Source organism: Dermochelys coriacea, chromosome 18, assembly GCF_009764565.3.
Source record: "Dermochelys coriacea isolate rDerCor1 chromosome 18, rDerCor1.pri.v4, whole genome shotgun sequence".
In the NCBI taxonomy this organism is placed as follows: domain Eukaryota; kingdom Metazoa; phylum Chordata; order Testudines; family Dermochelyidae; genus Dermochelys; species Dermochelys coriacea.
In genome coordinates this window covers 8,296,834-8,319,366 of record NC_050085.1, presented here as the reverse complement: position 1 = coordinate 8,319,366, position 22,533 = coordinate 8,296,834, and the positions used below count along the sequence as shown (strand labels likewise).

The window sequence follows — 22,533 nt, the reverse complement described above, 5'->3', positions numbered from 1 at the left end:
AGACCCACATAAAAAAAAACCTGGCAGATTTAATAACTTTTCTTGCAACTGGCAAATCCATAAAGAACCCAGCCAGGCTGGACAATTGCCGGCCAGGTGGTAACGTACTTCCAGGGGGCAATAACCCCCACCCCCACGGCACATATACCTGCTCCTAGGGCAATAGCACCACCATTGCCAGTACACAATCCACTCATGGGTGTAATAAACTCCCTGTCTCCAGGCCTAGGCCCACAAACCTTCCCATGGACAGTAACGGCCCAGGAAGAAAAATCCAGGGACTCATTCCTTTCCCCTCCCCCCATGCTATCTAGGGAAAGACTGGTTCTCTTCCCCCTCTATGCCCCCCCCCCCCAGTATCCTAAAAGGGGTCCCTTTGAGGCTAAAAGGATTTGAACTACACACACTGGGGGCCTTGTCGGCATGCGTGGATGTTTTTCTTTAATTCCTCCCCATGTTCTATAGCATCAGTGCAGCTCTAGCAACGATAGGAGCAGTGAGAGCACTAGGCCCTTACGCTTTTGACCATGTGTCATCTAGACCTGCTCTGAACAGGGGACCAAACCTATTAACTAGCCATAAATATGAAATGTGACAGGGATGGTGGCCATCAAACAGGTCCGGGGACAATACCCTGGTGAGAAGCCCTGCCTAACCACCTCTAAGTGCTGGGAGGGGAAGGGTGCTCGGTTTACTACCAGGGTGCTGTCCCTGGACCCAGCTGGGGCTGTCTTTGTTGCATCAGCCACTGGCTTACAGGCGTCTGATACCTGTGAAGCTCCAGCCCCTGGCAGCTGACAGAGAAAAAGCTTTTTGGTTTCCTCATCCCAGCCCCCAACTCCAGGGCCTGTAAAAACACACCTTTTTGCAGAGAAGACATAGGCTTTGTTGGCGTTTGGGGCTAACGCCCCTGTTGGGGTGCCGGGGGCAGTTCACACCTCTCTCCTTTGTTTCAGGCTGCCTGCAGACTCAGGCAAACGTCACCGCATCGGTTCACACTCACTTTACATTTCAGAGTAGCAGCCGGGTCAGTCTGTATTCGCAAAAAGAAAAGGAGGACTTGTGGCACCTTAGAGACTAACACATTTATTAGAGCATAAGCTTTCGTGAGCTACAGCTACAATGCATCCGATGAAGTGAGCTGTAGCTCAGGAAAGCTTATGCTCTAATTAATTTGTTAGTCTCTAAGGTGCCACAAGTCCTCCTTTTCTTTTCACTTTACATTGGGGACGTTTCCTTTGCAGCCACTAGGGGCAGAGACGGAGCTATTGGGCACACAAGATGGAAGCCATTGACTAGGGGAACGTATCGGTCCACAGTGAGCCGGCCCCGCCCCTTGCTAGTGAATCACACCCTGTCACGCGGAGGCGCATGCGCAGCAGGATGCTGCTCGCGCTGCGGCGGTTTGAGGGCGAAGTCCGGCCGCTCTGTCGCGTTCGCTCCGCCATGGCCCAGTCGGTGCGGCCCCTGGGCGGCCCGGCCCGGCGCCCGGCCTCGGTGCTGGGCACCATGGAGTTCGGGCGCCGCACGGACCAGGAGGCGAGCGGGGCGCTGCTGCGGGCCTTCCTGGAGCGGGGGCACCGGGAGCTGGACACGGCCCATATGTACGGGGGGGGCGCGTCCGAGCGCATCTTGGGGGCGCTGCTGGCGGGCGGCGACGGGCCCGCAGGTACGGGGGAGGGGGTCAGGGCGGGGGCTGGAGAGGTGGGCGGGGCATGGCATGGGGGAGGGGGGCTGGAGAGGTGGGCGGGGCATGGCATGGGGGAGGGGGGCTGGAGAGGTGGGCGGGGCATGGCATGGGGAGGGGGTCAGAGGGCGGGGGCTGGAGAGGTGGGCGGGGCATGGCATGGGGGAGGGGGGCTGGAGAGGTGGGCGGGGCATGGCATGGGGGAGGGGGGCTGGAGAGGTGGGCGGGGCATGGCATGGGGAGGGGGTCAGAGGGTGGGGGCTGGAGAGGTGGGCGGGGCATGGGGGAGGGGGTCAGAGGGCGGGGGCTGGAGAGGTGGGTGGGGCATGGGGGAGGGGGTCAGAGGGCTGGGGGGCTGGGGAGGGGGTCAGAGGGCAGGGGGGGCTGTAGATGTGGGCGGGGCATGGCATGGGGGAGGGGGGCTGGAGAGGTGGGCGGGGCATGGCATGGGGGAGGGGGTCAGAGGGTGTGGGGGCTGGAGAGGTGGGCACAGGGGGTGGGGTAAGAGGGTCTGGGGAGTTGGGCATGGGGGGCAGAGCATGGGAGGTAAGAGGGGGGCACTGGAGAGTTGGGTTTGGGGAAGGGGCTAAGAGAGGGTGGGGGGCTGGAGAGGTGGGCATGGGGGGGTGGGGTATGTCTTGGGGAAGGGGTTAAGAGGGGGGGCTGGAGAGGTGGGCATGGACATGAGGGTGGGAGTGGTGTAAGAGGGTCTGGGGAGTTGGGCATGGTGTGTGTGTGGAGAGGTGGGCATGGGGGGGTAGTTGGGGGAGCGGGAGCTGCCCCTGCTGAATACCTCCCCCCATGGATAGTCAGTGGGGCAGGGACCCTGGACTCACCACATTCCAGGGGAAGTGGGTGGAATCCCATCTCCTTTACCTGGGCTGCTCCCCAGAGGGGAGCAGTCTAGGGTCTCCCCCTCCGACATGCTGAGGGGAGAAGGGACACTGCTGGGGTCGCAAATGTGAGGTGTTGGGTAGAGAGATCGGCTCCCAGGAGCCTACAGGGGGGCTGTGTGTGTGTGTGTGTGTGTGTGTGTGTGGTAACAATCAGGGTATTAAGTATCAAAGGGTTAGCCATGTTAGGCTGTATCCACAAAAACAACGAGGAGTCCGGTGGCACCTTAAAGACTAACAGATTTATTTGGGTATAAGTTTTCGTGGGTAAAAAACCCACTTCTTCAGACGCAAGGAGTGAAAATTCCAGATACAGGCAGAAATATATATTGGCACCTGAAGAGAAGGGAGTATTGGGTTCTCCACTTGTAAGGTAACTCCCTTCTCTTCAGGTGCCAATATATACTTATGCCTGTATCTGGAATTTTCACTCCATGCATCTGAAGAAGTGGGTTTTTTACTCACAAAAGCTTATATCCAAATAAATCTGTTAGTCTTTAAAGTGCCACCTGACTCCTCGTTGTTTTAGTCAGAGCATTGGGAACTGCCAAACAATTAGGCCTGTCTCTGTGGACACACTGTCTCCCTCCTTCATCCCACTCCTTGGCCTCTCCACCAGAGAGCACAGCACTGACTGGCGTTTATGCGGCTGCACACCCAGGGGAACCCCAAAGCACTCAATGTTGTCAGGTTCCCCAGACTGGAGCCAGGTGTCACTCCCCTGGTCACTTGTTCGATTGCCCATTCTCTTATGTTTGGGCTTTATTTTGCCCTTTGCATTCATGAGTCTCGTGCCCAGTGTGCTCTGCGTGAGGAAGTGACAGAATTCACTTTGGAGGTCCTGTAAAAACAACTGCTCATCTCTGTTACGGGAACACTTTCATGTTTGCAGGGAAAAATCCCTTTAAAATCTAATCATCACTGATGCTGTTTACTTGATGCATTTGGCTTGGACAAGATTTAGGTGCCTAACTTTGCGCAGCCATATTAGGGTACAGAATAGTGGTCGTTATTATACGATATCTGTATTCTAGTAGTATGCAGGGGCCACATTTAGGATCATTGTACTAGATGCTGTACACATGAAGACATAGTCCCTACTCTGGAGAAGGTACAATCTAAACTACAGATTAATTTTGTGCTCCGTTGTGGGGAAGCAGGGATCCATTGAACTGACTCTGAAATAAACGAGTTATGCCCTATACATCAAGTGAACTGGACTAAGGGGAAAACAACTGTTACAGCCACTGTGACCACCCAGCCCTTTGAAGAAGACTAATGAGAGAACTTGTGTAGATTGCTGGATTGGGCCTCTAGGGTTTTACCTGTTCCCTTTTCTGGATATTTAGATAAGCATTAGCAATTCTGTAACCCTATTAATTTGGCTTTCCCTTTGTGTACCGCAATTTGCAGATGTTACCAGTCTTGCCTGGGGCTTCTGTAAGCTTGTACCATGTTACGCATTAATTTTAAGTGGTTTGTGCCCACTCCTTATCCCCATCCTTCCTTCACCCTGGTTACTAAAGATGAAATACAGAATTGGTTATTTTCAATCTGGTTCTGTCTCTGTCTTAGTGAAGATGGCAACCAAAGCCAATCCATGGGAGGGGAAGACTCTGAAGCCTGAGAGTGTCAGGTCTCAGCTAGAGACATCCCTTGAGAGGTTACAGATGAAGAGCATAGACTTGTTCTATCTCCATGCCCCTGACCACAACACCCCTGTGGAACAGACACTACATGCCTGCAATGAGCTATACAAGGAGGTAAAGGCAGAAGCCTAAACCTGTGACTGTCCATTTGGTTTTTGTTTTGTTTTATCTAGGTTTATTTGTGTCTTCTCCTGCTTTCCATTGCAGTGGGTAGTGTGAGTACAGTGGTGAGGGGACAGAGTTCCACAAGGCAGGGAGAAGAAAAATCAATGGCCCGTGTAAGGTATAAGCAGCTGGTACCATATAGTATTTCCAGGTGAATCATTTAGTACCAAAATAAGATCTCATAAGTTCTAACAAGCTTTAGGATTTCTGATCTTTGCCTCCGGCTTAAATTGGTCCTGTGCTATGTTTGGCATTAACAGGTAGGGAAATGAGTTTCTAAAGGATGTAAATCCAGGCCTTCTAATTCAAACAAAACAAAGGAAACATTTTTATTCCTATTGAGTCTTGTAAGTCATCCCCATTTGGAGAAGGGGCGATAAAAAAGGGCAACTAATTTGGGGACTAAAATCAGTTGACAGTCTGTTTCACTATGTTAATCTTAAACTGTTTGTGTAAATACATGCTGCAAGAGACTGGGATTAAATACTCTCTGTATTCCTCTACAGGGAAAGTTTAAGGAGCTTGGTCTCTCGAACTATGCAGCTTGGGAGGTGGCAGAAATCTATACCATCTGCAAGTACAACAACTGGGTGCTTCCAACTGTGTATCAGGTGAGGGTTGCAGATTTAATATGGTCTACCTGATACTACATAGACTCCTGCAGGTCTAGTCACTTTTTACCCAACCTGGAGCTAGAGGCACCTGTCCCAGTGCTGTTCAGGTGGGGACTACTCCTTCTCCAGGATGATGTCATGAAGCGTCATCCACTGAGGAAAATTGGAGCTGTAGAGTCTCACTGAGTGGTTTGGAAAGCCTAAGCAAGTCAAAATTCACAAACTTTTAATCTTGTTGCAAGAGTCCTGGGAACCTGTTGCTTTATTGTGGTAGGTTTTAGGAGCCCATGTCTCAGACCGGGACCCTATTGTGCTAGTTGCTCTGCAAACATTGAACAAAAAGATGTTTCATTTAGTCTGGTAAGACCTTTTTTGGACAAGTGCAATTAGAAAGCAAAGTGAGGTCACTACTCGGACATAGTTAAGAGGATACGTGTCTGTCATTTGTTCCAGCAATTTCCTGCATGTGAAACTGACAATAATGTAATGTTTATCAGTTCCATACAATGGTCCAGGAAATCCGTTTTTCAGCAGGCACCAATCTAGTGTGACCTGGGCATTCTCTATTCTGACTCCTTCCATATGACACAAAATGTATCCATGGAGGAGGAGGAGGACGAAGAGGGCTATTCCAGCTCCACTGGAATTTTGCACTGTTGATTTGAATGCAATGCAAAGACATTATGGAGCTAAATGAGAATCAATCTGTGCATATGCAATGATGGTTAAATAACTGTTGCAAAGGAACTTGCTGCTGGGACACACATTTCTTCAGGATGTTTGGAAGGGGTTAACATGGGCAGATGCCTGTCTGTACAAAAGGCACAGTCCTGCTAATGCCATGAGCACTGATCCAGAGCACTTGGTTTTATCTCTGAATAGCTGTAGACAAGACAAGGTGAAAGAAAAAGCAGAACCACATTTTTTTGAATGTTAGGTAATTTACCCTGCAGACGTGTGGCTGTGAAATTGTCATTACTAAATCAGGTCCAGTTGGTTGTGGGAAGTTAAAATCTGTGTGCAGCTTTGATGCTGCAGTTCACTCGGGTGCCCCTGGTGATCAAGGGCAGGGCAGTGACGGGCACGTCAGGAGTGTAGGTAAATGGTGCCAACAGTGTTGACAATCCACTAGGAACGGGACTGAGCCACTTCATATAGGTGGCCAAATAGCCATCAGATGGCAACACATCTGGATCATTATTAGCCTTCTGGATTCTCACCATCAAATAGGGAGCTCTTCCTCTTGCATTAGCACCCCATAAGGTAGCCAGGCCCTACTCTGAAGTTCTAAGTGCTCTTATTTGTTATAGGGCATGTACAATGCAACCACTCGCCAAGTGGAAACCGAGCTGTTGCCGTGCCTTAAGCACTGTGGAATGCGGTTCTATGCCTACAATCCTTTGGCTGGTATGAGCTGGGCAAGGGTGAGGAGGAAGGGTCTGCTAAATGGGGTGGGTGGGGGGAGGGAATTGAACTGAACCAAACAAAACAAAAATAGGTTGGTTGTTGGCCTACTCCCTTCTGAATAGGGCTCCCACCACTGCAGCCAAAGTGCCACCACTAACAGTGGGCTTAGAAGTGAATAACAATGGTGGAGGTGGGGTGACTGGGTGGCTCTGGGGACAGGACAGATAATGAGCTATAGAGCCCTCCACCTGTAAGTCACCATTGAATGAGTTGATCCCCATCTTTCCTAGTTTACCTGTATGTCTGTATGCCACCCTTACAAACAGGCCCTTTGTCAGCAGAGATGAAGGATTGAATTGGGCCATGAAAGCTGATCCTTTGCAGGCCAAGGCAGAGGCTACCCATGCTGTATTCATCTGTTTTCAGGGCTGCCAAGCTGGCACCTTTCCCCAATACTAGATTCATAAGAGATATTTACACAAAGTAAAATGACAGCTGTAATGACTCAAGTGTCTTGATGCCAAGAAGCCCGTCTTGCCGCCAAGAAGCCCGTCTTGCCTTACCAGGGTTCTTACTAGGGCAGAGGGCCACTTCACCATAAAGGGCTCGTTCTGCTGGTCAGAGCTGAATAGGTGGAGTTTTTACACCCTACATTTCAGATCTTCTTGCCCTGTCCCATCCTGGGGTTTATGCCTGGGCTGCAGGAGAGGCTCTGTGTACAGAGGTGCAGGAGGTCATGGGGTATACAAGGCTACAGTACTTTTTGCAGGCTGTAAAATTCCATCCACCACAAAATCCTGGCCACTAACAATAGCATGTCATTGAACCCCTGCAGGAGGGCTGCTGACAGGGAAGTACAAGTATGACGATAAAGACATGGGTCAACCGACTGGCAGGTTTTTTGGAAATGATTGGGCACAGACCTACAGGGACAGGTAAGTTTCCAGATGGTAGAATGGCAGAGAGACTGACCTTTCCTGAGGATAGAACAGTGGTTCTCAAGCGGGGGGCCGCGAGCTGGTTTCAGGGGATCTGCCAAGCAGGGCCGGCATTAGACTTGCTGGGGCCCAGGGCAGAAATATGAAGCCCCGCCATATGGGGCTGAAGCCCGGGGCCCTGCCCCCTGCCATCCGGGGCTGATGCCGAAGACTGAGCAACTAACCTTTGCAGGGCTCCCTGTGGTGTGGGGCCCCCTGCAGTTGCCCTTATTGCTGCCGCCTAATGCTGGCCCTGGCTTTTATATGTAGAAAAACAGTTGTTGTGGCACAGGTGGGCCGTGGAGTTTTTAAAGCATGTTGTGGGAGCCTCAGAAAGATAAAGATTGAAATCCCTAGGCTAGAATGTTACCTTTGATTCAGCCTAGATGAATCACCAAGTGAAGATGCAGGAGAAAATACAAATGACTGAAGTCTGTTCAGTGATGTTGCCCACAGGCAGGTGACCTCCCTCAGTTATTGCTGTCCCTGTACAGTGGTGCTTTGGCGGTCCCCTGCAGCACTCGGGTGGTGGGAATTTGTTAAATAGAGGGATGGTTTAATGATCATAAAGAGAACAAGTGTGGTGGCTTTATTACAGCAGGGGTGCTTTCTATAGTATAGTTCAGGGGTTCTCAACCTTTTTCTTTCTAAGTCCCCCGCTTCCCCCCCACACACACTATAAAAACTCCACAGCCCACCTGTGCCACATTAACTGGTTTTTTTGCATATAAAAGCCAGGGCTGGTGTTAGGGGTAGCAAACAGGGCAGCTGCCTGGGGTCCCATGCCACAGGAGCCCCCGTGAAGCCACATTGCTCAGGCTTCGGCTTCAGCGCCATGCAACGGGACTTCGGCTTTCTGCCGAGGGCTCCAGTGAGTCTAATGCTGGCCCTACTTTGCGGACCCTCTGAAACCTGGTCACGGTCCCTGAGGAGGCCCCAGACCCCTGGTTGACAACTACTAGTCTAGTTCCAGCTTTGCCACCAACTTGTTCTGTGCCCTTGCAAAAATCACGTAAATAGCTGTTTCCCTGTTTTTGAGATGGGGGATATTGACCTCCTGTACAGGAGGCTGAAGGTGAATGTTTGCAAAGTGATTTCAGCTCTTGATGAAAGGCCTACAAGAAGAACAAAAGGTAGTCAGGTTTTTCTAGCTAGCCATCTAATATCTAGTGCATCCTTAGTATGCTAATGGTCTGGTATCTGGAAAAGATGCAGGGGCATGAGCTGGCTGCTGTGAACTTGTTTGCTGTATATACACAATCTATTATACTAGCTATCTAAAACAAAAATTTAAATTCCACACCAGTGAAATAAGTTATTGAATCTGAAGCCTCAAGAGGCAACATTATGCTTGTTAAACAGTGACTGCAGCATCTCTGATCTCTAGGGAGGTTGCCTTTTGGATCACCCAAAAACCATGTGGGTAGCATAGGCCATAAGGGCTGCATAGGGTACATGCAATAGTCCAGGCACTAGTCTTGGACCTTTTGGAGGTAGGAATGCCCCTTTGTTCTCTTGCCTGCAGTATGGATCCATGTGTCAGTCGTAAGAGGAAGCCAGAGATAGCAGAGTCAGTAAAATTAATGCTCCATTCATGTGTCCTTTGCTGTAGATACTGGAAGGAGCACCATTTCCAAGCCATTGCCCTGGTTGAGAAAGCATTAGGGGAGACTTATGGCTCTAACCCCCCCAGCCTAACTTCAGCTGCTTTACGCTGGATGTACAACCACTCTAAACTTCAGGTAATTGCTTGACTTTAATATAGACAGTTGGTATGTACAACAGAACTCGAACGCTGCAACTGGATTTTTTTGGTTTTTCCAGTTGCAGTACATCAGCAGTGAAATCTGTCTTTTAATCCACTCAGACCCTACTGCTCTGTTCTTTTTGAAACATTACTCTGGTCTTCCAATGCCAGGCTGCTGCACACAGCAGACTGTAGGAGTGAATCAGCTCTACACTTCCTTCTCTATTTTGTCTCCATGGCCTGAAGGAAAGTGGAAGATGTTAAAACTAGAGCAACTAGCGTTTGACTTTTCTCAGCCAGCTACTTCCTCATGAGGTGATAAACTGGCTTTTCATATGGCTGGGAAATTTAATGGTTATGTTCTCTTCCTCCTTCTGGCCACCCACAGAGCATGAATTGGCAGGCTTTGAGGGGCTGGCGAGACTTGGAGGCAGGGACAGACACTGAGTTCTGGCCTTGTTAACAGGATTGCAGTTACGACATATTTCCCCAAATATCCAGTAGTTGCCAAAGAGCAACATTCAGCTGAAAGACTAACAGAGCTGAAGTCTGATGTTTGTTACAAGATGGGAGAGAAGTTGGTTTTCCTATAAGGTAAACTCCTCTCTTTCCACTGTAGGGTGCCCTTGGAGATGCAGTAATCATTGGGATGTCTAGCATGGATCAGCTGCAGCAGAATCTCACATGCAGTGAAGAGGGCCCTCTGCTCCCAGCTGTGGTGGAAGCATTTGATAAAGCCTGGCACCTAGTAGCACATGATTGTCCCAACTACTTCCGCTAGAAAATGGGGGTAGCAAATTTAGTGTGGGGATGGTAATCAAGTATTCTGGCATCTGAGACCTCCTAACCCCTTCCAAAGGGTTTCAGAGGAAACTTCACCCCTGGATTGGGGTTCCAGGTAGTGAACGTATTGGTGCCACATTGGGGTTGCCTTGCATTAGAGTTGAAGCTCTTTGTACAATCACAAGCCTCACTGTTTTTATGCTGATTTAATGGTAGCTGTACATGGGGTTCAAGCCATAATGTCTTGTTTTTCCTTAAAACTAAAAGCCACAATTGCCATGAGAATGTCCCTTAATAGGGCAGCTCCTATTTTCACCCAAGTACACACAATAGTGTTGTGATTCAGTGATGTAATTTGTATAAGGAACAGGCCCTGTGATATGACCAGTTGAAGTCTCCAACTACGAATGTGGATATTTGTCTTCAATCATCTGTCAGAATAAAGCATTTTCTAATGCAGGCCATGCCTGTTTAATTGAATTTTGGGTTTGTTTTGAATTTCTGCTGCAAGCTGTTTTAATAACAGCCAATCACAGTAGCACTTACAAGGGTAGTTGTGCTTAAAGCAATGGAGTTCTTTTTAGGAAGGGTGCAGGTTTCAATTTTGCTTGTGCTGTTCACTCATGAAGAGACTTTAGCCCAGTTACTTGTTCTGTTTCCAAGGCAACAGCTGTGTAAATAAGCCTCTCTGAAGATGAGAGAGGAACTTCAAAGTGCAAACTAGGCTTTCTGAAACTGTTTTAAGCCATCAGGATTTCAGCCCAGGTGCAGGCTTCCTAAAACATGTTAAATAGTAGAACTGCAGAAATAGCCTTAATGTAGTTTGTTGGCTCAGGAATGGGAACTATCCTGCCCATTAAGTAACTGTTTAAATAGCACTTTGTTTACTCCAGTCTAGCTAGATCACGTCCTCAATTCTTAAAAAAAAAAAAGTACTTGTGGCACCTTAGAGACTAACAAATTTATTAGAGCATAAGCTTGCATCTGATGAAGTGAGCTGTAGCTCACAAAAGCTTATGCTCTAATAAGTTTGTTAGGTGCCACAAGTCCTCCTTTTCTTTTTATGGATACAGACTAACACAGCTGCTACTCTGAATTCCTCAATTCTGTTAACGCACTTGAACCATGGACCTCATACACAGGACCAGTCCTAGGGGTGCCAATTTTGGTTGGGTATTCCTGGAGGTTTCATCACACAACAATCTTTAATTGAAGATTAATCTTTAATTCCTGGAGGCTCCAGAACAATCCTGGAGGACTGGCAACCCTAATCCTACCTCTGGTGGAATTTTCCATAGGCAGTGTGTAACCTTAAGTTGGGGTTCAATCTAGACCACTGATCACCAACTGGTAGATTGTGATCATGGAGCCTTTGACAGTTGATCTTAGTCTAGGGTTGCCAACCCTCCTGCAGCCAAACCAGGAGATTGATTAACAGTCCCATGGTGCAGCTCCTGGGGGAGTCTCTGTATGCTGCCCTTGCCTGCTGGCACCACCCCCTACAACTTGCATAGGCTGGGAATGGGGAACAGTGGCCAATGGGAATGGTGGGGGTGGTGCCTGCAGACAGGGTCAGTGTGCTGAGCTGCCTCTCCTTCTGCACCCAGGAGCTGCTGCTGGACATGCTGGCCAAATTCCTCCTGCACTCCAACCCCCTGCCCAAACTCCCTCCTAGAGCCTGCAGCTCCTCTTGTTCCCAAAACTCCCTCCCCCAGAGCCTGCACCTCAACCCCCTGCCCCAGGCTCAGCCCAGAGTTCCTTCCACACTGAACCCCTTGGCCTAAGCCCAGAGCGTGCCAGTGAAAGTGAGGATGGGGGAAAGCGAGCAATGGAGGGAGGGGGGATGGAAGGGGCAGGGCAAGAGCGTTTGGGTTTGTGTGGTTACTGTTATTTCTACATTTTCTTTGAGGTAGGTCCTGGATTGCACTTAAATTCAAAAAGCGATCTTGTGCTTAAAAAGGTTGGAGACCACTGATCTCGACTCTTGTAAGTGCCACAGGCACTAATTACAATTGGTCATGTGACTACTTTACCACCCCAGTGCCCCCTTCTATCTTGGTCATGTAGTTGCAACCTCAGTTCTGCTTCCTAAAGTCTTAACAGGATTTTGCCTGCTCCTATAGATTGAGTATTGTACACACATACTCCTCACTTCCACAGCAGCTCTACTTCAGAGGTTAGTTACACCAACGTTTAAAGTATAACCTTTAGGACTCTCCCCTTTTAAAAAAAAAAAATTACTCATTCCCTTTAAGCCTTGGAAGTGCTGGGCCAAGAATCAGTTACAGGAAAATCACAGGTATTCTATACTAGAAGTTGGAGTGAAGATAATTCTTCTATTTCAGTGGTTTTCAACCTATAGTCCACAGACCCCCTGGAGTCTGAAGACTATGTCTAGGGGGTCTGCCAAAGGTTGGCATTACCATAGAACTGTGGTTTTCAACCTGTGGTCTGCAGACTGCTTAAGATTTCCAAAGGGGTCTGCACCTCCACTTCAAATTTTTTAGGGGCCTGCAAATGAAAAAAGGTTTAACTACTGCTCTGTTACCATTATACACTGAGGAACAAGCCATGCCTAAGGGAAGCTGCAGTAGTTCTGGTGATGCACTGTTGTTAAACAGGCTCAGTGAAGACAGAAGGAACTTACTAAAAGATGGTAGAGGAAACTAGCTTAGTCATTACACTTCATCCTTTGGCTTCAGTGGTAATTTAGTCAGTATCTGCTCTCAAAGGAATAGTCCAGATTGTTCTCTTAACTTTTGAATCAAGACAAAACCCAACCTTCTAGGGATCCTAGGAAATATGAATTAGCACCTTCTACCCTTTGGAGACAAGTTGCATTTAAATAGTTGCTCTCTATACAACTGTCATTTCTAATGCAAAGTGAGCAGTTCAAAAGCAATTCTCTGTAAAGAGGAAGGATTATGGGGCAGTGGAGTAGATTTGCCAAGATATGGCGCAAGTTTGAACAATAAGCACAGAGTGGAAAGGGTTTTCCTTCTATGTGAAACTTGAGCCTGTTCTCAGGTTCTGCACATTTTCTCTTGGTCCACGGATGCTCAAAGAGGCTGCACAAGCAGGAATCCAAAATTTACACTTAATTTTATATATAAGCCATTTGCATCATCTTTGATAAATAGCAAGTCTGTGGGTTGATCAACTTTGTCCTGCTGCAACAGAGGGGGAGTACCCATGGGCTTCAGTGGCCTATTCTTGAAATAGAACAAACTGTCTCATGTCCGATAGCAGGTCTTTCAGTTAGTTGCCATTTTCTTCGTCGTCGTTATCCTCCTCCATCTCTGAGGTTTCTTTTGTCTCTTTCACCAACTGCTGGAAGTCTCCTGTCTCAGAATGCCACATGCACTTGATGGTCACTTTAAACTCTGCCATCTCATAGCCAAAGAGTTTCTGAAAGGGAGACAAGAACTTGTCACTCATACTGCTAGCCTCCTTGGGGCAAGGCTAGCTCCCACATTAACACTTTTAAACTGGGTTATGACAAAACAGGGGATGTAAGCAAGAATCAAAAGGTGCATTTTAATACAAGGATAAGTTGTTCAACTTGAGCTAGACCAAAAGCATGAAGCTATTTTAATGCAGACTTTTCCCTTCAAGCTCGATTAGATGGATCCCTTCCTCAGTCCATGCCACTCTCAGGCAGCTATGATTTTTACTGCTGGTTTCAAAATGCACAGTATAAAGCTAGAATGCAAAGGTAGGATTCAAATCTCAACATGCAAGCCATTTAATTCTTTTAGCAATACCTGATCTATCACCCATCATCCATTAGCCTGGTCATTTCTCTGTGTGTTCTTATAATTAAGCAATACCTGTCTCAGCACAGGGTATCAGCTGAGCTCCTTCATTTGCACTTTAGGCTATTCTTCCAGATGGTCATTAATCCCCAGTCAAGCATTATTGCTTAGCAGCCAAAACAGCTCTTAAGGATGCATACAACCCTAATGAACAGCAGCTATTCATTATGATTAATATCCAGAACTGGAGTAATTTGATTTGAGCACAAATGGTTTCACACACTGAATTAAGTTTACTGGCCACACTGATTTGTAATTTCATGAAAGATCCACAGGACTTGTTACTGGATGGAAATAGTGGCTGCCCCTGAACTATAGCTAGATAACTGTGCTGCTAATATGTTACTCACCAAGACACGAGCCTGTTCAGGGGTCAGAACATCCCCTTCCTTGCAGACTTCATAATCGGAAAGCAGTGTCACCACTCCTGCAGGAACAGGGAGGAAGAAGGGGATCCAGTCAGGGGGATGAATACCACATGGAGGTTAGAGAACAAATGGAGCAGCTGTGGTAATCAGAGCTCCCAGCCTGGTTCTCTATTGCTGGCATCATAGAGTAATGAAGCTTCAAACCAGCAGCACAATAAATTGTTCTGAATTTTACATAGGCTGACAGTTCTTTGAGGAAATGCAATATAATGTAAGGCATGTATCAGTGGTTGAAATTGATATACAGTGTAAATCCACTTCAGCAACTAATGTCTTAGCAGGTGTTTGCTTCATGCCTGTCCTCTCCCAAATGCTGAGTTCCCCCTGGCTCCCCCATTTTTATGCAATTACTAATTCAGGCCGATTCCTTCCTCCCAAGTCCTTTGACAGAAACAACAGGAGACTTCACATGACCGCCTATGGCTTTGCCAAGGCATATAATGAAATAAATAAATCACATCCTCCATGAGAAATCATTGTGACCTGCAGGTCAAGCCCAGCTGACTGATATGAAAAACCAAGGCATACAGGAGATGGGGCTTTCATAAGGTGCTTGGCTTATCCTGACCAGCTCTTAGAAACAAGAATTTTATGATATAGAACAAACAATTTCAGTGCCAACCATAGGAGGAGAAAGGGGTTTTTAATATTAGATGTTCCCTGCTGAACATATGCTCTGACTTCTGCTTCCATCATCTAACACTCACTCTGCCCAGCCTTCCTGCATATATGCTGACCAAGATGCTACCAACATTTATTGAATAAAAGCCAGTAAATCTGGAATAATTTTAGTGGCAGAGAGGGAATGATCATATGCCCCATCCAGCTCACATACCTTTCTTCAAAGCCGTTGGCAATCCCAGCTGCCGTAATTGAGGCTCCATGGAGTGGGGAAACTGCTCCAGGGGCCCTGTGTCCAGGCTCACTGTGAATGTTGCCTTGTTACCTGCCCGGGCAAAGTCCACCTCTTTGAACTGAGAGAACCATCTGGGGGGTGGGAGGAGGAAACAAGAGTATTACTTATTTAAGAAACCTCCAGCTGTAAAATAAACCTCATTTGGAATGGGTCAACCTTGGAACTCATCTATCCTACCCGAAGAGGGGCGGACATTGTGAAATCAGCATCTATGGGTTTTGTACTACTACCCATCACCACAGTATCCAAATGCTTTCCATGTAAAACAGATCAGCAGTAATAAAGCCCAGAGTAATTTTTTTTTTCCTGCAGGGGGTATGTGTCTTGAGGAGGATGGGAGAGATGGAGGAAAAGAGAATGAGTTTGTGAATGTTCTGCTGATGGTGGAAAAGCTTTACAAGGCGGCAGGGTTGCAGTTTTTCCTGCTTCCTCCTTAAAGAAATACATCCTTTTCAAGCTAGGTTTACAATTGCCCTCCCCAGCAAACTTCCTCTAGTTAGCCTGGGTCCACATGACGGCTGACAGGCCAACTTACCAAGAGATGTTCTACTGCTTCCACACTCAGTCTCTCCTGCACAGGCCAGCGATACCAGAAGGTGATTTGTATTTGTGTACAGTGTCCATGTGTGTAGGTAACTCTTGGGGACTCTGGAAATCTTTGTAGCCGTTTGACCATATGCTAACTTTACAGGTAAGTGCAAGTTATGTTAGAGCATGAGATTCAGGAAAGGAAAAGTCCAGTCAGATGTGTTTGTGGGGTGGTGGTCAGAGATTGCTCACCCTGTGGCATTAAGATTTTATTGTTATGGAGATTACCCAGTTTAAATGGACAAGCGTAGTTCAACATCTCCAAGAAAGCAGCCACGTGAGTCAGAGTGTAGCACCTCCCATTCCCTTTTCAATCATGGCATAACCTGATATCTTCCCCCTGCCTTTTCCACTGTGAGCCTTTCCCATCGCAACTCCAAAGGGAGGTATGCATAGAAGCATTTTAAGCTGAACATTGTCATGAGATCAGCATCAAAAAGAGCAAGAGAATTGCTGCCAATAGCGGCTTCTATTTCAGTGAGGGAGAAGAGGCTCAGTCTGAACTTCAGTTCTTTCTCAATCAAGATGCAACACTGGTGGCAAGTGTGCCATTAGACCGAAGCCCCTTTGTTACTCCTACAGATACTTACTCGTTCACTTCTTCTTTGGTGCGATTGGTGAACAGGAGACCAACTTCACCTCTTAGGTGTTTGCTGACCTGGAAAATAAGCAGCATGTGGAATTCAGCAGTGCGCTTATCCTGGACTGTGCTAAAGCCCCCTAATACCACGGAATTTACTCAGGAAGCCCAGATAATTCAGAGGACCCAACCCTTAGATTTGCAGATATTGATTCATCAGCCCTGACGTGTCTTGCAGCCCTTTGGTGTTGTGAGGAAGACTAAATTAAGGACAGGATGTAGATGACAAATTTATTTCAGGAGACTTTTCCTCCTAGCGTGAAACCTGTTCTGTGGCTGACAGAAGCACTGGCTTGGCAGGACATTCCAGATGTAAATTCTGGAGAAAGGAAATTAGATTGTGGGAGGAGGGAAAGAGTATGAATCACTGGGGCCTAAAAAAGAATTTAGCTCAAGATTCCCAGATGTTTGATCAGGAAAAGGCAGAGAAATCCCATTTGAAAAGTCACTATGATCTAGTCATAGAATTACTGAAGAAAAATTAGTTAAACAGAGAATTTTTGGACTCCTGTGAGGGCTCTTAGCACTGGAGTTTAGTTTTTCAAACTGCAGCAAGAATTCCGTAGGGCTGAGGCTCCAAATTATTTTTAAAGCTTGGATGTATGAATTCAGACACTAGCTGCAGTCCTACTTCAGTGAGAGGCTAAAAAGATGCGAAGACACATCTACTGGTGGAGGTCCTTCGAGCTCTCCCAACAATTGTGCCTCCACTGAAAGAAAATTAAGCAGTATTGGCTGAGAGATGCCACTTGTACCTGCAACCCAGATCTTCAGGATTGAGTTGCTATAGTACTAACAGGGAGTGCCCTCAATTAGGTATCTTGTCAGCAAGGCACGGTGATTTTACCCCTCACCCCCAAACATGCTGGAAGGAGGAGAGGTAAATACTGCAACATCCTCATGCACCCTTCCTTTGATGAACTGATAAAAAGGACAAAATTTCTTACTGTAGTGGAAGAACCTATGGTGAACAAAGCTACACTGATGTGAAGCTAACCATCACCAGAGTTAAAAGGCTGCCCACACTGGCAACGGGATTGTTGTCAAAGGCAACTTGCCTAAAGATCTACATATCAGTCAAGGACTGGCATTTATCGTCATTGTGGTAGTGCTTAGGCACCCCAGTTGTGGACCAGGACCACTTCATGCTAGGCACTGTACAAACACAGAGCAGAAAGATGGTCCCTGCCCCCAAAGAGCTGACAATCTAAGTATCTGAACCCCATTTACTGCCGATGGAAAAGTATTAATCCATTCTGGCTCTCCAAAGCAATTCTTTATTTTCTCTTGAGATTTACAGAAAATAAGGCTTACTTCCAAAACATGCAAAAGCTATGGAAGTCAGAACATACCTGGTGTAAGTTCTCCTTGTACTCATCAGCTGGCCCCCGTCCCAGTGCCACCATCATAACTTTGTTTTTCCCAAAGAAAATCCTATTGGAAAAAAAAGAAAAACATCCATCATGATGGGCTTAATACATCTGCAGAGTTGAATCAGGGATGAAGACAGGGGTTCTCAATCTGGGAGTTGCAGCCTCTCCCTTTTTAAGGGCCGGGGAAGGGGATCCTGAAATTTCTCTCTTGTAACCTAAGAATTAGGAAAGGTACTGTTCTGCCCCAAACAGGAGAGGGAAGGCAGGTGATAGTAATTGCATCACTTTAGCTCTATGTGCCAGTGCCTGAAAGATGCAGCTGCCATCGAACACTGACGTTTTTTAAATCCTAGGGTTAACCCCAGCACTGCAGCCAAGAGCCCCAAGCTACTTCCTGAAAACTATCATCTTGAGGGGTGGAAGAGAAGAAAATTCATAGAGCTCTTTTAGCAGCTTACCTCCCCCTCCACAGAAGTAAGTACAGTAATCTGTCTAAGATATGTATACACCTATAACACAATATTCATGATCACTAGCCACGAGGGGAAGCAATCTCGGAGACTACTGCTCACCTGCTGTGCTTCCAGGCACTTCTGATATCCTTCAGCTTGTTGTTTCTCATATTGGCAACAGAGAAGATGAAGAGGTGTTTGTAGGTGTCCACACATTTCCGCAACTATAGGAGAACATGATATTGAGCAGTTATAGCAAACATCAGAGAAATCCCCATTGCATACCAATGCATTTCAGCAACAGCTTAAACACAGAAGATGGGATGGGAGGATTGTTCAAAAATTCTATTCATGGCAACATCTCTAGCTCCCCAGCAATATCGGGCACTCCATGGAACTAACTATGATTTTGATGCGAGATTCTCCATTTGAACTAATCAACTGTAAAACTCAATTTTTTTTACATTAAAATAAAACTATGTATTATAAAACAAACACAGGATTTGTTAAACTCTCTCTCATGCTTAGCCAGTCGGCCATAGAGATTATTCACCATTTGGTCTGTTCCTGTGCAACCACAAAGGCTTGACAGCCTGAGAGTCCAACATCAGAACAGATTGATGAACCCATGTAATAGGGGGTCTGTCTCTGGGCTGCCTCCACCCCTTGGTTGGTGGAATTTTATTCCGGATGTTACAAACCACCCGGAGAATGTAGTTTGCTGGAAAGTCCTGTGGCATCCTTGCGACATGGCCAAAAAGTGTAAGGAGCTGCCTGCGGACAATGGCCCCAGTAGTCTGTAGACCCAAACGACCAAAAACATCTGCATTACAGATAAAGTCATTCTACTTTATGCCCAAAATACAATGTTGACATTTTGTGTGGAAAGCCTCCAGCTTTGTCCAGTCTGCACGGCATAGTGTCCATGTTTCACAGCCGTACAACAGTATGGGAAGGATACAGCTCAAATAAATCCTCAACTTGGTTGTCATACTAAGATGATGTTGATTCCATATCCTTTGTAAATGGCCCATGGCAGATGCTGCGATGCCAATCTGATGGAGAACCTCTGTGTGAGAATTGGAGGAGCTGATAAGTATAGAACACAGATAGCAAAAGCTGGAAACTGATTCGACAGTTTCGTTGTTCAAAGAGACTGGAGTTGCAGACGGACCTGGTCCTAGATTTTGCAGTTTTGTGTTTGACCATGAAACATGGAGACCATCTTAGCTAACTTGTCCTCTATCTGCTGGAGTGCCTCACGAAACCTGTTGGGGCTCTGTATTAAAAGAACAAGGTCATCAACGTAGTCAAGGTCTGTGAGTGAGAGATCGCCAATCTCAATGCCTATGGACCTGATGGAATGCTGCATTATGAAATCCATTGCCCAACAAAAGAGTGCAGGGGCCAGAACGCAACCCTGCCTAACACCAGATACTGATTTAAAAGGCGCTGACATCCGGTTCCCCAGATGAACATGGGAAGGAGTTCCATTATGAAGCTCTCTAATTAAGTCCAGCAGAGTGGTAGGGACACCTATGCCCTTTAAGGCCTTCCATAACATGACATGGACTACTGAATCAAATGCAGCCTTAAGATCAACATATGCTACGTTCAGATGCTTCCTGAACTCGCGGTGTATCTCTGACAATAAGCGAATGGCCAAAATGGTGTCTAATGTTGACCCGTTCCTTGTAAAGCCTGACTGTTGGGGACGACGCTTCCGATGTAGCAAAGGCTCCAGGCGTGCCAGCAAAATATGTGCAAACACCTTCCCCGGAATGGAGAGCAAGGTGATCAGCCTGTAGCTTTTACATTCACTGCGTGGTCCCTTGCCCTTATAGAGTGAGATCACAATACCATCCTTCCAGGCAGTCGGCAGGGTTCCAGTTCTCCACACCAGAAGAAAGATGGCCAGAAGTGATTCTGCTACAGGATCAATAGCACATTTTAGCAGCTCTGAGGGGATGCCATCAGCAGCAGCTGTGCGTCTGTATTTCAGTTTAGAGACGGCACACTTCATCCAATATTGGTACATCAGTACAAATGTCTGGATCTGGAACCGCAGCGACTGCCAGATCATCCAGTTCTGAACAAGCGGCAGCTGGAGGATGGTTCATGACACTGTGATAATGTTCCATCCAGCGTGAGAGAATGTCATCATCCGATTTACATGGATGGCCTTGGCTGTCGTTCAGGATGCTGTTTGTAGTGACTACCTCGACCGCTAAACTGCATTACACAATTCAGCCATTAAGCCCACTGTCCTGCCCCTGGTAGAAGCCAATACCAAGACCAAGAAGCCTCAGTAATGTAGTTGGTTAACTGTATGACCCAGTACACAGACAGCATGATGAATTCTTTTATGGCCCTTGTGGCACTCAGCTTAAATCCTGAGGTAGTTTTACTGTATGCATTGTAACTTAGACTAATAATGAATTCATCTGACAACAGTTTCTCAAACTGCTTCTTTTCTATATTTCTGGGGTCTAGCCAAATTGCCTCGGTGTGCCTCAGTTTCCCCACATTTGTAAAGCATGTCGTGAGACTTACTCTGTGTAAAGTACAGTAAGATCCTCACAGGAGGAGATTCTACAGAATGAAAAGAACATATCTATGTTTTTCTCCAATACAGAATGAAAAACTAAATGCAGCACCTTATGACATATGTTCTTACTTACCTCTTCTATTAAGCCCTGTTTGACTTCTAAACCTTTCTTTGTGGTTTTTGTTAGGGAAACTGAAAGGAAGAAGAAGAGCTTCAGCATCATTGATAACTTGGGCACTGCTTACGGAAAATAGAATTAAAAAGCACAGAAATGTGGCTGCCAAATACACTCTGGCCATCAGCTTTAATGAACTCAAAGACTTTTGACTCACTCCTAGAAGATCAGGTGCAACCTTCTAGCACTGATGCTTTGCTGGGAGTCCCCCCATGGTTGTAGGATCAGAGTTTCCTTTACTGATTAAAACCATGAGCTACAAACCATCATTGAAATAAAACATTTCAGGGTTTCATATTGCACTGATACGCAACAGCACGCTGCCAGATATTTGCATCATCCCTGGTAGGAAACAAGGAACTCATGAATAGAAAGGAAACATCTTTACTGAGGCTGCCGAATTGGTTCTATAATTCCCAAACCAACTAACACAGCCTATTCTGCCTAATGTCTGGACGCAATTCCCCCCACCCCCAACCTTAGTGGTACTTAGACCTCAGTAAGTGAGGAGTCCGGTGGCAACTTAAAAACTAACAGATTTATTTGGACATAAGCTTTTGTGAGTAAAAAACCCACTTCTTCAGATGCATGGAGTGAAAATTACAGACACAGGCATATGTGTGTGTATATATACACATACACACACACACATATATACACACACACACAGGCACATAAAGAGAGGGGAGTTACCTTACAAGCGGAGAACTAGTGTTGACAAGGCCAATTCAGTCAGGGTGGATGTGGTCTACTCCCAATAATGATGATGAGGTGTCAATACCAAGAAAGGGAAAATTGCTTTTGTAGCGAAGGTAACTTCCTTCTCTTTATGTGCCAGTATCTACATTTATGCCTGTATCTATAACTTTCACTCCATGCATGTGAATAAGTGGATATTTTTACCCACGACAGCTTATGCCCAAATAAATCTGTTAGTCTCTAAGGTGCCACAAGGACTCCTTGTTGTTTTTTGTGGATACAGACTAACATGGCTACCCCTCTGATACTCAGACCTCAGTGGTTCAGGAGCCCAATCAACATTACCCCAAAGAGACACCGGAGTCTGAATCCGTTGTTCCGTGTGTGTATAGATATAATTCTCGCAGTAAACTGACTGACCAAGTATTCTACGATAGGTTTAATCGCAAAGTAAAAGCAGCCCGGGCGGTTAATAATTAAATCACAGTGTTTTTATGTCCCGCGCTGCCCAGAGCCGCGGGACGCACAGTCAGGATCCCCTGGCGGCTCCCACGCCGCGGTCTGGCATCGCGGCGTTACAGCAGCCAGGTACCCGCTGAGGGTGGGGCAGACCCGGCCGGGGGCTCCACCTCAGCGGGGCAGGGAAGCTGCCGCCGAAACGCGAGTGGCCCTGCCCGACCCCGGAGCCGGAGCCGGAGCCTCCCGCCTGCACAGGGGCCCGGCGCCGGGCGGGCAGCGCAGAGGGGCCCCTGCGGTCAGCCCCAGGCTCGGGCAGGGGCAGGGCGCGCGGCTCGGGTCACTCACTCTTCTTGTCCCGCTTCGACTTAGGCATGGCTCGCACGTTGCTGCCCCAGCTGAGCGCTCCAAGGCCCCCGTGCGCCGCGAGGGCTGCCGGGATAGGAAGCCCCTGGAGGTGCCCGAGAAGGTGCCTGACTAGAGTTGCCCTTGCTGGGGTAATCCCAGCCGGCCCAGCGCGC

General features: G+C 47.2%; 2 protein-coding genes across 4 annotated transcripts; one reads left to right on the top strand and one right to left on the bottom strand.

The window, feature by feature from the left end:
- Positions 1 to 1,351: 1,351 nt before the first annotated feature.
- Positions 1,352 to 10,402, top strand: AKR7A2 (aldo-keto reductase family 7 member A2). The gene is made up of 7 exons (XM_038376433.1): positions 1,352 to 1,669; positions 4,156 to 4,343; positions 4,901 to 5,005; positions 6,319 to 6,415; positions 7,251 to 7,350; positions 9,005 to 9,134; positions 9,759 to 10,402. The coding sequence occupies exons 1-7, from the start codon at positions 1,372 to 1,374 to the stop codon at positions 9,918 to 9,920; spliced, it is 1,080 nt and encodes a 359-aa protein (XP_038232361.1). The 5' UTR covers positions 1,352 to 1,371; the 3' UTR covers positions 9,921 to 10,402.
- Positions 10,403 to 13,005: 2,603 nt separating this feature from the next.
- MRTO4 (MRT4 homolog, ribosome maturation factor) lies at positions 13,006 to 22,517 on the bottom strand. Of its 3 annotated transcripts, none has more exons than XM_038376434.2 (8): positions 22,361 to 22,517; positions 20,816 to 20,874; positions 18,255 to 18,358; positions 17,662 to 17,743; positions 16,260 to 16,327; positions 15,001 to 15,152; positions 14,088 to 14,164; positions 13,006 to 13,330 (listed from the first exon to the last, which is right to left on the bottom strand). In XM_038376434.2, the coding sequence occupies exons 1-8, from the start codon at positions 22,386 to 22,388 to the stop codon at positions 13,181 to 13,183; spliced, it is 720 nt and encodes a 239-aa protein (XP_038232362.1). In that variant the 5' UTR covers positions 22,389 to 22,517; the 3' UTR covers positions 13,006 to 13,180. The 3 variants fall into 3 exon arrangements, with proteins under 3 accessions (XP_038232362.1, XP_043356162.1, XP_043356161.1); XM_043500227.1 differs by lacking the exon at positions 22,361 to 22,517 and adding an exon at positions 22,084 to 22,267; XM_043500226.1 differs by lacking the exons at positions 20,816 to 20,874; positions 22,361 to 22,517 and adding an exon at positions 18,839 to 19,028.
- Between the last annotated feature and the right edge of the window lie 16 nt (positions 22,518 to 22,533).

What these genes read in the sequence shown, in the direction of transcription:
- AKR7A2 (XM_038376433.1), top strand. Translation starts at nt 1,372, where the DNA reads ATGCGCAGCAGGATGCTGCTCGCGCTGCGGCGGTTTGAGGGCGAAGTC. An exon ending in TGCTTCCAACTGTGTATCAG is followed by an intron (nt 5,006 to 6,318) that starts GTGAGGGTTGCA and finishes TATTTGTTATAG; the next exon opens with GGCATGTACAATGCAACCAC. An exon ending in ACAACCACTCTAAACTTCAG is followed by an intron (nt 9,135 to 9,758) that starts GTAATTGCTTGA and finishes TTTCCACTGTAG; the next exon opens with GGTGCCCTTGGAGATGCAGT.
- MRTO4 (XM_038376434.2), bottom strand. Translation starts at nt 22,388, where the DNA reads ATGCCTAAGTCGAAGCGGGACAAGAAGA. An exon ending in AACAGGGCTTAATAGAAGAG is followed by an intron (nt 18,359 to 20,815) that starts GTAAGTAAGAAC and finishes GTTCTCCTATAG; the next exon opens with TTGCGGAAATGTGTGGACAC. An exon ending in AGTGCCTGGAAGCACAGCAG is followed by an intron (nt 17,744 to 18,254) that starts GTGAGCAGTAGT and finishes TTTTTCCAATAG; the next exon opens with GATTTTCTTTGGGAAAAACA.